This window comes from Rutidosis leptorrhynchoides, chromosome 8 (genome assembly GCF_046630445.1).
Source record: "Rutidosis leptorrhynchoides isolate AG116_Rl617_1_P2 chromosome 8, CSIRO_AGI_Rlap_v1, whole genome shotgun sequence".
NCBI lineage: Eukaryota > Viridiplantae > Streptophyta > Magnoliopsida > Asterales > Asteraceae > Rutidosis > Rutidosis leptorrhynchoides.
In genome coordinates this window covers 262,556,295-262,568,428 of record NC_092340.1, presented here as the reverse complement: position 1 = coordinate 262,568,428, position 12,134 = coordinate 262,556,295, and the positions used below count along the sequence as shown (strand labels likewise).

Here is a 12,134-nt window from a genome sequence, read left to right as displayed (position 1 = left end):
TCTCATCAATAATTCGAACCACTTGAATTATATCTTGTTCATTTGAGCTTTTTGGTCATTTGCGTCTTCAATTCGTCGTTTTCTTCTTTTGTCTTCGCACTTAGTTATTTAAACGAATATTACATAAAAATAGAACAATTGCAACTAAAAGCTTTACATATTGGAAGGATATTGTGCCTAAATATATGTTCATTTGGAGCACTATCAGTTGCACATAACATTTTAGTGTACATAATTGATGTTTGTCATAATTAAATCCTTAATTATTTTGGGGACTCAACATAAAGCTTTACTAAAATATAGTGTATAATATCTAAATAAGTCGTAACATCAGAAAATCACTAGTGACAGCAATATATATATATATATATATATATATATATATATATATATATATATATATATATATATATATATATATATATATATATATATATATATATATATAAACACGTATAAGAATATAAGCCGAAAAGTCGGGTCGATGCACAAAGTTTTATCAATCATGAATTTATAAACTACCCATACTTAAGGAGAGTTGGGCAATGAACATACAAAAACAGAACATTATCAAACGAACAATCGATGAGCACTTTTACATTGTTTTCGAGCTACACTAAATGGAGATGTTGGTTATCCTTGGTCGTCGAAGTATCTAGGATTTGAAATCTATTGAAGACAATCGAGCTACAGATTTTTTGCACGAATCGATATCCAATCAAAACATTTTAGCTGGATCTCGTGGAATGCCATCGGTACCGCAGAGTTCGATTTTCAGAACAGTTTGTGGTTGCGATTACGCCAAATTGTGTTTGCACTAACCCTAATGCAGGCTTGACGGATGCTTGGTTTTGACCCTACGTTTGTGAGCATGCTACCCTTGAGTATGTCGTTTAGAGTCCAAGTGTGGTTGTAGTTAATACCGAGCCAACGAAACACTTTATCCCATATTTCTCTTGCGAAGTCACAATCCTTGAGTGTATGTTCGATTTTCTTGATATCATTGTCACATACTGGGCATCTAACTGAGTCAAGGGCTATCCCTCTTTTTCAAACTCAATTCGAACCGGTAACCTATTCTTTATCGCCCTCCAAATGAGCACTCCTATATTTTTCAGGAATTATTTATTGCACAATATTTCGATGTCAGTACTATAAGATTGTAAAAACTTCCTGTTTATGAGTTCAGACAACGAGGAGTTGGGAATATTCTGTTATTTTTAAATGATCAAGCCCACGTGTCCTTTTCCTTGTCATTATATTTGAAGCCTGTGAGTAGTTCTTTTAAGGTGAGTAATTCGGTTAATGAGCGGTACCTAGGTTCCCTGCACCAGTCCCATGAAAAAGCCCACGAATCATTGAGTTTTGTTAATCGAGCAGCAACAATTGCATTTGCATCCGCATCTAACCTGAAAACTCTTCCAAATCGTTCACATAATTGTTGGTTTCTAATCCATAAGTCCTTCCATTGCTTAACCACTTTAACAAATGAGTTAGCAAAGTTTATATCCATTTTCAGTTGGTCCTTATTTATGTTTATGATACCATTCTAAGTCGACCCATTAGAACCGATACGATTTGAACCAGTAAGCCCTAACCCCCTGTCCCGCCCATAAATATTTTTGATGAAGTTTACCCAAAATGCCTCTTTTTCATTTCGATATCTCCACCATTTCCCTAGTAAAGCCAAATTTTTAGCTTTTAGGGACCCGATATTTAACCCACCAGACTCGAAAGACCCAAGAATTGTTTCCCATTAAAACTAAGGCATTTTTTTTATTGTCCTCGACCCGCCCCCAAAAAAATTACGTCTCAAACCTTCGAGCATGTTAATGACACATGATGGAGTGCGGAATAAGGAGAAAGCGTACAACAGTAGACTACTAAGAACTGACTTTATAAGAGTGATACGACCCCCATATAATGTTGTCTTAGCCTTCAAATCCGACAATTTATATTTGAATTTTTCTACCACCAGTTCCCATTCCTTTGACTTGTTCATTTCACATCCTATTGGAATACCGGGGTATGTGAAAGGAAGTGATCCAACACTACACCCAGTTATTTTCGCCATCTCATTTCCCGAATTGGTAGGAACACCAACACCGTGTAAACAGCTCTTCGTGAAGTTAACTTTTAAACCAAAAATCATCTCGTAATAGTTTAAGAGTTTCATTATGTTTTCGCATTTAATTTATTCCATTCTCCAAAAAACATCGTATCATCTGCGTATTGCAAGTGGGAGATCACCATGTTGTCTTTCCCAACTTTAAGTCCTTTGAACGTTCGATGTTCGACGGCCTTTTTTGCTAGGAAATTTAATCCCTTAGCAGCGATTATGAAGAGGTACGGGGATAAGGGATTTCCTTGTCATACTCCCTTCTCCGTGGCAAACTCCATTGTTGGTGAACCGTTAACGAGTAATGAGACAGATGGTGATTTTGAACATTCTCTTATCCATAAACTCCAGCAAGAACCAAAACCCATACAACTCATAATCGAATTAAAAAATCCCCAAGTCCGATGGGATACTTTTTTTGGGGATGAGTGTTACAAATGAAGCATTGCAACCTTTCGAGATAGAATTTGTATACCAGAACCAATCAATCGCCCTTATAAGATCGTCTTTAATCAACCACCAAATGTTTTTGAAAAACTTCATATTGAAGACTTCGGGCCCTGGGGGTTTCGAGTTCCCGCAAGCCTTTATTTCTTCCCATATTTCGCTTTGTTGAAATCTCGTTTCTAAATTTGATGCATCCGAAGCTGAGATGGAGCCAAATTCAAGGTTGTGTAATCCTTCCACAGCCACATCAGTGGCTTGATTATTCTTGAAGTGATTCTGGAAAAAGTTATAAACATCATCTATGATAATACATGGGTTTTCCTGCTAGATTCCATTGACATATAATCCACGAATTTTGGAATTGTTAAGCTTGAGCCTAATGGAGGAGTGAAAAAATTTTGAATTTTCATCGACTTTCGTGACCTACTTCAAACGGGCTTTCTGTTTTAGCATAAATCTTTTTTTTCTTTTTCCCTTTTAAGCCACTGACATCTAACCTTTATCCATCTTTCAAGATCATCATCAGATAGCTGATCACTATCAGCTTTTGTCTAGAGGTCCAGGACCGTTTTTTCGTAGCAGCAATGTCTAGGTCAATCGTCCCATATTGATTTTTTACTCCATGCTCTTAAAGCTACTCAAACGTTTTTTAATATATTCCTATATCGATAATCTCCTCTTGATCCTGAAACATTTAAGTTCTAGGCTTACTCAATAACTTTCTCCACCTCTTTATTTTCCAGCCAAACATCGAAGATATTAAAAGGTTTGGGTCCAAAATCTATGTTTTTGTCAGTAATAAAAGGTATTGCGATCCAGGTCGATGATAAAAACGTCCCCCCAAGTATTAATAAAACTTTTAGAAACTAAACAACAATCTAATTTAGTTTCATAACCATCTTCATCAAACTTGGGTGGTATATTGGAAGAACCATTTTCGAGATAAGTTATATTACTATAAGCAACTATTTGAGAATTCTGATCCAAGATATTAAATTATCAAAACTGAAGCTCTGATACCAGTTGTTGATCCCGATTTAACAACATGAAGCTTATAGATGGGGGTGAATACAATTCTTTTTGTTAATCAGTTTAAGCATATAATTAACAAACAATTAAATCAAAGTCATATGTAATTTTTAATGATATTCTTTTATTGATAAAATCTCAAAGAATCACTGGTATCCTTTGACAGAATAGATAACCAGCTAATACAGATTACACCTAGATAGCTTTCAAACTAAAGAAGCTTATACAAGGTCTGGACTCTATCGATTTAAAACCCACACCACTAATTTATACAATTGTGGCTTCAACTATTTATAGGAGCCCTAATAACCGTGTAATTGATCTATTGTCCACTAATATAAAGGATGTTTGTACTCAGCCGAATATTGTGGCATGAAGCATGTGACTCCTCTTTCCTTCTCAGTAGCTAATTGCAGGAACACCCCTTTGGACATTCGAATTGATTAAACAAATATAATGTTGGGTTCCTTAGGCGTTGACAAAGCATTAACCAAGAACTGCGCATGGGTTAAGCTTCTGCATTCCATTGTTGTCATGTAAGGTCACTTGTCAGCCGCCGACACATGTCCTTCTTTATTCAACTTCGTCTTCGATGTCAGTTGAATAGTGTCAATTGAAGTAGACAACACAGGAAACCATCATGCTTGTAATGGATCATGATTTGCCTAAGTGTTGTATGCTGCTCCAGCCTTTGATGGGTTCTTCAGTTACTGCTCCTTCACTTGATCCTCCTGATGGTTCTGTATACATCCTATGCTGGTCATGAAGTAACCTTGAATCTTGAACTATCGTGTGTTGATAGTGAAGGCAGTACATTAAACACTTAAACACTTCATGCAATGCTGTTTACAAATAAATAAACTTATGTTGGCCTGCACATTACAACTAGTTTTATAATCATTCTTTGTCATAATTAAATCCTTAATTCTGTAGGGGACTCAACAGAAGCATTTTTCCATCATTCGTATTCTTCAACTTCGGGATCATTAACTTGAGCAAAAAAAATTTGTTGATAATTTGTTTCATATTCGGACGACACAATTGATTCATAGTTACCTTCATCCAGGGCCGGATTTGGGCCTGTGCAAGCTGTGCAGCTGCACATGGTCCATTGATAATGAGGGCCCATAATATTTTATTAATCCCTCTAATACCAGTAACCTGATTGACCCAATACCCACTATATATACAAAAGCCCAACAACTGCTATGTATACAAAAGCCCAAGTCGAGTATCTGGATGTCCACAACTAAATTGATATTTTAATTCTGAATAAATATGACTACATGTGTTTGCTCCAACATTTTATACTAAAGTATTATTTATGGGCAGACTGATGTGGGAAGTAAAGTGATCAAAAGAAACATTTCATTTAATATAATCTTAGTATGCTGTGTCTTGTCCTTTTATTTTATATTACTCCGTAGTATATTGTATAATTATTATTTATTATTATTATTCTTATTAAAATGGTTTTTAAAAAGCGTAAATTTTGGTAAAGAAAACATCAAAAACATGTACGCCATTTTCTCATTTAATTGACATAATCTTGTTTTGAATCACTTTAATAATTTGTCAATCTTACAATAACAACAAAATGCCCATAACGAATAATTTTTAGATCCGCTACTATATAGAAACACATACACACACAATCGTAGATGTTATAACCTTCTAATCTGAAAGACCGAAAGGCCTAATATTTACTTAACGAATAGGGCGGATAAAATTGACAGGACGGCCTTGCCTTCATCTAATTCGGCCTCGGTATTGTCTTTGGTTGATGTAGGTGATAATCCGGCTTCATTTTCTTCCATCTCTATAACTTCTTCAACATCATTATATAACGCACCTTCTAATGACGTTTGATTTTGTATCCTATCTACCCCATCCAAATAATCCTTCAAACATACATATACCAGCACGACTTGGGGGTAAGTCTTGACCTTCTATGTGATATAACTAGACCACTAAAAGAAAATACCGATTAGGAAGCTACGATTGAACCTTGAACTAAAAATAAGTCGCGAGCCATAACGGATAATATTGGATGGGTGTTTTCTTTTGATTTCCACCAAGTTAAAACGCCAAGGTTGTGAAATTGCTCTTCTCCCATTGTTAAAACGTCACGTCTTAGAGTAGTACGACATACATTGTTATATCGCGGTTGTAGTCGAGTTCAAATTAGCTCCGTAAGCCTTGGATTGTCGAAGTGGTTAAAAGGAAGCCCATCTTAAATGACGAACCTTGACAAATCTTGACTAAGTGTTTGTTATGTCGGGTCTCCGTTTCCTTTACAACTTTTTTCAAGATGTTTTCTTAACGTACAATTACCAGAAACACCTAGGCACTTCGAACATTGTATACAATGAGCTCTTTCATTACCATATTTCATTAGGCGCAATTCAAATTTTGAGCAAACGTCACCTTTTCGACTCGTATTTGTAATGCTTTCAACATTGTTGATGGTGTATCGTTGTGAAGAGGTTCGAACTGAAGCGGAACCGGTAACGGAAGCTTGTGAATTATCCATTATATGATTATTAATTAGAGTTCATAGAGTAATATGATATTTCATATAAACTACTCCGTATATATTTTACTGGCGTTGGATCGTCGAAAACTGTTGGAAGATGATTGGTGGAGTAATGGTGGTTGCTGCATGGTGGAAGTGATAATATGATGAAAACTGAATTTTCTATACTATTCTGGAGGAACAATTACGACCACTCTTATCTTATAACATCCTCGACACTGATAGAAAATTAAAAGAACTCATTTTTATAACACCCCGCCAAATTCCATCAGACGTCGTGTTAATCATAGGTCCCACATTAACAATCACGCCCTCTAAATGAGACGCTTCAAAAGCATTTGCATTTAATTTTATTAAAAACAGTTGACTTTAAACACAAGTCAACAACCATAAAGAAATACCATTGTGGTCATAACCACAAGTCAACGGTATTTAGTAAATATAAAAAGTTTAAATGTGAAATAAATACGAATAATGTCTTGACAAAAACATGTTGACTCCACAGCAAGACCATACACCAAGCAAACCAGCGGAAGCTATACCTCTAAGGACCTAAGAACAAACACGCAAAAACAGGTCAATAATAATGTTGGTAAATCTACATGTTTAAGTAACATAAAACAGTATCTGAAACACAGTATTCAGAAAAGTAATTATTTGTTTTAGACAACGAGATTTCATAACGTACAACCCAAGTGTTGTAAAAAGTACATACATCTTATGAGCACTTGAATACTAACTTAACACCACGTCCTATACCCCATTTAAAACATACACTTGTTCGAGTGTAAAATTGTACGAAGAACATGCACCCAAGTTAAGTAGGGTGAGGCTTGTCTAATCTAACAGATCCGTCCATCTAGTTCGCACTTACCAAAAGGTAATTAAAGTATTCAAGATAAGGGCTTTCTGAACAATAACTCATATGTATAATAGTACTCGTGTCAAAAGTAAAAACATTTGTTAACAGCGTGTATTCGCATCCCAGAATAAGTAAGTAAAAGTGGGACTGTAGACTCACCTTGTGTGCACTGATAGTATTGCAAAAGCAACGAAATGTCGGATAGTTAAGATCGTGTAATGTAACCTAGACATAACATTATGTGGTCACATAAGTCTATTCAAAATAGAGGTTGGTCCATGGTTTGAATCGTCCTATAGCTCAGTCCGACTCGATAAGGTTGTAAAAGTCAACACATAGTCAACACATTTCATGCAAGTCAAGAAAAGTCAAACTTGGTCAAAGTGGTCAATCAAAGTCAAACACATCATTAGGTAATGCAATCTTGGTCAATGAGTCAACCCTAGGTCAACTAACAAGTTTTAGATCACCGTTTGTCATTTACGTGTATACTAGTTATCATGTCAATACGCGTTCATGCAAGTCATGCAAATCAACAAGCATAAATCACAATTCATAAATCATGACAATGTAGTTCACTCCAGATCAAAATAACATATTATAAACTTTCAAAAAAGTCCAACCTTGCTCTCAAATGATTTCTATAACTCAATTTACATACGATTTTCACTAACTCAGTTTCTGCACGCGCAACAGTTTTGTATCATTTATTCTAGAAAAATGCAATTGAAATATGGCCAGTGGGAGATGATCACTAACATCCTAAAGTTTAAGTAATAAAAATATCTAAGCTTTTGGTTTAGTCAATTTGTACAGTTTTAGCACGAAAGTCAAGTGTTATGGTTTGGACAGAATCCAGACACATCGTTTTACGACACATGTAGCACACAGAGTACAAGGTTTCACATGTTGACATACAAATGTAATTTGCTTCTTGACATTCAAATATTAACATATCAGAAGGCCAAGTCTCAAAACAACTTCTAGTTCATGTTAGGCCAAACTTTGTGGACACGAGACAGATTTGGTCCTATTCAGGTAGTCATTTTCGGATGCATATATCTGGACATCTAGGGACAATTAGCATGCATAATCTACATGAAAAGTGAAGTACTAATAATGAAATTTCCAAAAATCAAAAGCTTATAATCCTTTAAGTCTAACTTGAGTGGTTTTTAATTATCTTTCAGTTGGTAAACAATTAACATTCCCAATCATAAAGTATTTTGCTCAGAAAATTCGGATTCAAAGCATAAACAAGTCAAAACTTCAAATAAGTATAACAAGAGCAATTCTTAACGAAATTCGATGATTATTTTAAAAAAAACTTATTAATTATTCGATAGCTTTTCAGATAGATACATATTACTTACTGATTTTATAACATACATATGGTTTAGGTCAGATTTAAAAACGAATTTTACAAAAAGTGCACAAACAATACAATCTAGCAATCAATAACGAGTAATTTTTCATGGACTTGAGCTATAACAATATTCACCATGAATAATTGAATAAAAACTGAGATTAAAGATTAGGGTTTCGAGTTTTATACCTCTAGCAAGATGTAAGCAACAATTTTCGTGAAGCAAAAATGAGCAAATAAGCAAAAATTGATGATGTTTTGTGTATGTATGTGTGTCGATCGTGAGAGGGAACCAGGAGGAAGAAACTGCGCCTTTTTTCTTCTAATTAGGTTTATGGGACTAAAATTAGATGCAGTAGGTTTTATCTAGTAAGTTTCTTTAAGGCCTAATGCACACAAATAAGCACAAGGGCCAAAACAAGTCCAAAAAGGGGTGGGGTTGGGTGTGTTCGGTCGAATGGCCCATTTAGGGTGTTCCTGGGCTCGTTTTGCTTAATTAAATGTTCGTGTGGTCCGTTTCTAGTGCCATTTAACCGTACCGAATTCTCGAAACATTAACCGAACGTTTAAACACATCCACTAAGTTTAATTTATTAAAATATATAATAAATTAAATATATTTTTTCAAAGTTAATAATTATTAAAAATAATTATTTATTTAAAAACCGAGTTATTCGCAGTCCCCAAAAACACCTTTTGCAGTTATTAATACAGTTCCGTTTTCTATGTATTTCATCATTTGAAATAAGTTACGCAATTAATATCACATCATATTAATTCAAGTAATCCACAAAGGATCAAGTATGCATTTAATAGCTAAACACATAAAACAAGTAATCACCGTTAATTTAATTAACATGCAGTTAAATAATAGTGACGGAAAAAGTGAGGTTGTTGCAATATTAAACTAACGTTTGGTTTTTCTGATGTGAGTAGATCAGTCTTTTTTCGAAGACCGCAATCACACAGCATACTGTTCCAAAACTATAGTAAGAATATGGTTCTGATACCAAGGGTAGGGGGAGTGTAGGCTGATCTATATAAGACCAATAAGAACTGATTATCGTAGACGAATTATTGTTATAACGATTACTTTTAAGATTATATTCATGTATAAGAGTAGAACAAGAATATGAAAGTAAGAACAAGAAGAGAAATGCTTAAGAATTGTTTTTATTCTCAAACATGAGATATCTTACAATAAAAATGACACCTCCTTTTATAGGTGAAAGAAATGTGCAAAATTGATTACAAACCATATAAATAAATAAAGATAAAATAAATACACACCATATATTCATAATAATTCAAGTACGTATAAAAAAAATCAATCATGAAGAATGACATAAGTGCTTGCATCATGTCTTCAAAATATCTTCTTGATTCACCATGGGTTTATTTATTTATTACGGTTTACCTCCAACCATTTCTTCATAGGAGTCATTGTGAATACTTAGATGGTTACTGAAATAATAGTCCAAAGCTTCCTTCCATTTCGATGATTCAGGGTGCGAGTTTGACCATGTACATGAACCATCCATTATTTTTTTCAGGATAGAACTTGGATTTATATTATTTGCAATTGCTAACGAATTACGTAACCTTGCCAAACCTCTGTGTAGTTTTGTTTAAAGGCTAAACTTAAAGGGTTCATACCATAGTAGCCATGAACAATTGTTGTCGGAGAGTGGTGGACAAATGATTGTTGTTGCCCAACCATTGATGGAGTGAAGTAAATTGCTGGACGTCGAAATAGTATCACCACATAAGTTTTATATAAAGATAATAGTGGATGTGGCGGTGGTGGTGATAGTAACTTAAACCATTGGTGCGACGGTAGAAACCACTGTAAGAGGGAAAAGAAGTTTCTGAAATGCGGAGGGGTGCTATCAAATTGACATTGCAATATATATGATCGGAGTCGAATGAGAATGAAGTGTATTGCAAAAGTGTGTGACTCAAAGAGATACCAAAAGAAACACAAAGCTTATTTAGAGAGCCGGAACAAGTTATAAATATGAAAAACATTTAAAAGGGAGTAGTTAGGATGGAACTGGATGTTTCTAACGTCAATTCCATGGTTTCGGATTAGAATGGTACAAAATGTTTTGTAATTAAGTGTGGACCTTTCTTTAAGGCTTAATAATCACCTCTGATATTTCTTCTGGTAGTTGAGTGATTGTTTGGGGTGTGTTGGAGGGGGATGTGGCTAAGTCATTATTGATTGTGTAAACCATCGATATTACGGTTGGGTTGTAGGATCGATTGAGAGCTGGATCTTTGCTGCTCTTTAACTAGTCCTTAGGTCTTGATAAAAAAATCTGCAAGGATATTATCCGTACCTTTGATATGTTTAGCAGTAAATTTTCATTGGGAGAACCAATTGGCCCACCTTAGTAACTGTGCTTGTGGAAGTATCTTTCGTTTGAACTGTAGCATTCTTGGAAAAGAAGACATATCCATCTTTATTTCAAATTCGTGCCCGATTAGATGGAATTGGAATCTTTCTATTCCTCTTTTGACTGCAAGTATTTCTTTAAATGTGGAATGATAATGTTGTTCTGACTTTTTGAACGTGCCGCTTTTATAGCCACATATTGATCTAACATTATCTTTGCCCTGTACAAGTAGGACCGCTGCCCAATAGTCATCACTTGCATATGTCTGAATTATTTTCTTATCTGAGTGGTCATGAATCTTCAAAGGTGGCATCACATCATCTAACTTTTTTAATTTCTTTTACAATTGTTGTTTGTTGTGTAGTCCAAGGTGGAGGATTCTTTTTGAGCATGGGGAACAACAAAACTGTGTGATTAGACAATTTAGGCAAATACAAATCAGCCATATAATTGACTAACCCGAGGAACTGTAGAATTACTTTTGTTGTCGGCAATTTATTTAGAAATCGGTGTAATTTTTGAGTAATGTGAGGTTGGGTTTGGTATTTTCCTTCGAATATTTTCATACCAAGAAAATCAACCGATGTTAATCCTATTGCCATCTTCTTTTCAGATAACATGATACCATGTTTTTTTACCAATGAACAGAACTTTGAGAGTAAGTCGATATGTGAATCTTCGTCTGGTGAAAACATCAAGATTTCGTCGATATATACCATAGTATTTGAGAGAATTGGCTCAACTATCCAAATCATTGCTTTTTGGAATGCTGATGGGGCATTTTCTAACCCAAATGGCACTACTTTCCACCAATAATGATGAGGTGTTATCCCTAACTGCCAAAAATCTGACTTGAGATCGAATTTTGAAAGGACCTTTGCATTGGCTAGTGATTGGAATAAGGACCTCTTTTGTGAAAGCGGAAACTTATCATCAGCTAAAAAATTATTCAAAGGTTGGTAGTTAATGACAAGCCTTAACTTACCACGAACTTGTTCACTTCTCTTGTTGACATAGAATGCTTCACAAGCCCATGGGGATGTGGTTGATTCAATAATTTTCTGGTCAACAAGTTGGTTGCACTCTTCTATGGCGAGCTTATAATGATCCGGGTTCATTCGTGGGTGACTGGCTTTTGTAGGGTTAATATCTTCATTTTGTTTAAATGGCAATGAAACAAAGAATGATTGATTTAACCATAAAAGGTTTGGATTTTGGAAAGAAATTCTGTGTGGGATGAGGCGCAACATGAGTGAATTAAATCATTCTTGAGGGACTCAATGGTGGGTGATGGATTTGTGGTCATAAACAATCGTGGAATTGACGTGTCAGGATTCATGAAACTTTTATACCTAATACCTGATGGTGAATATCTT

At 35.0% G+C, this 12,134-nt stretch overlaps 2 protein-coding genes across 2 annotated transcripts; both read right to left on the bottom strand.

Annotated features, from left to right (window-relative positions):
* Positions 1-1,228: 1,228 nt before the first annotated feature.
* On the bottom strand, positions 1,229-2,176 carry LOC139864176 (uncharacterized). The gene is made up of 2 exons (XM_071852762.1): positions 1,819-2,176; positions 1,229-1,479 (listed from the first exon to the last, which is right to left on the bottom strand). Exons 1-2 carry the CDS (start codon positions 2,174-2,176, stop codon positions 1,229-1,231), a joined length of 609 nt encoding a protein of 202 aa, XP_071708863.1.
* Positions 2,177-10,726: 8,550 nt separating this feature from the next.
* LOC139864175 (uncharacterized) lies at positions 10,727-11,071 on the bottom strand. Its single transcript, XM_071852761.1, has one exon. It carries the CDS (start codon positions 11,069-11,071, stop codon positions 10,727-10,729), a length of 345 nt encoding a protein of 114 aa, XP_071708862.1.
* Positions 11,072-12,134: the final 1,063 nt, after the last annotated feature.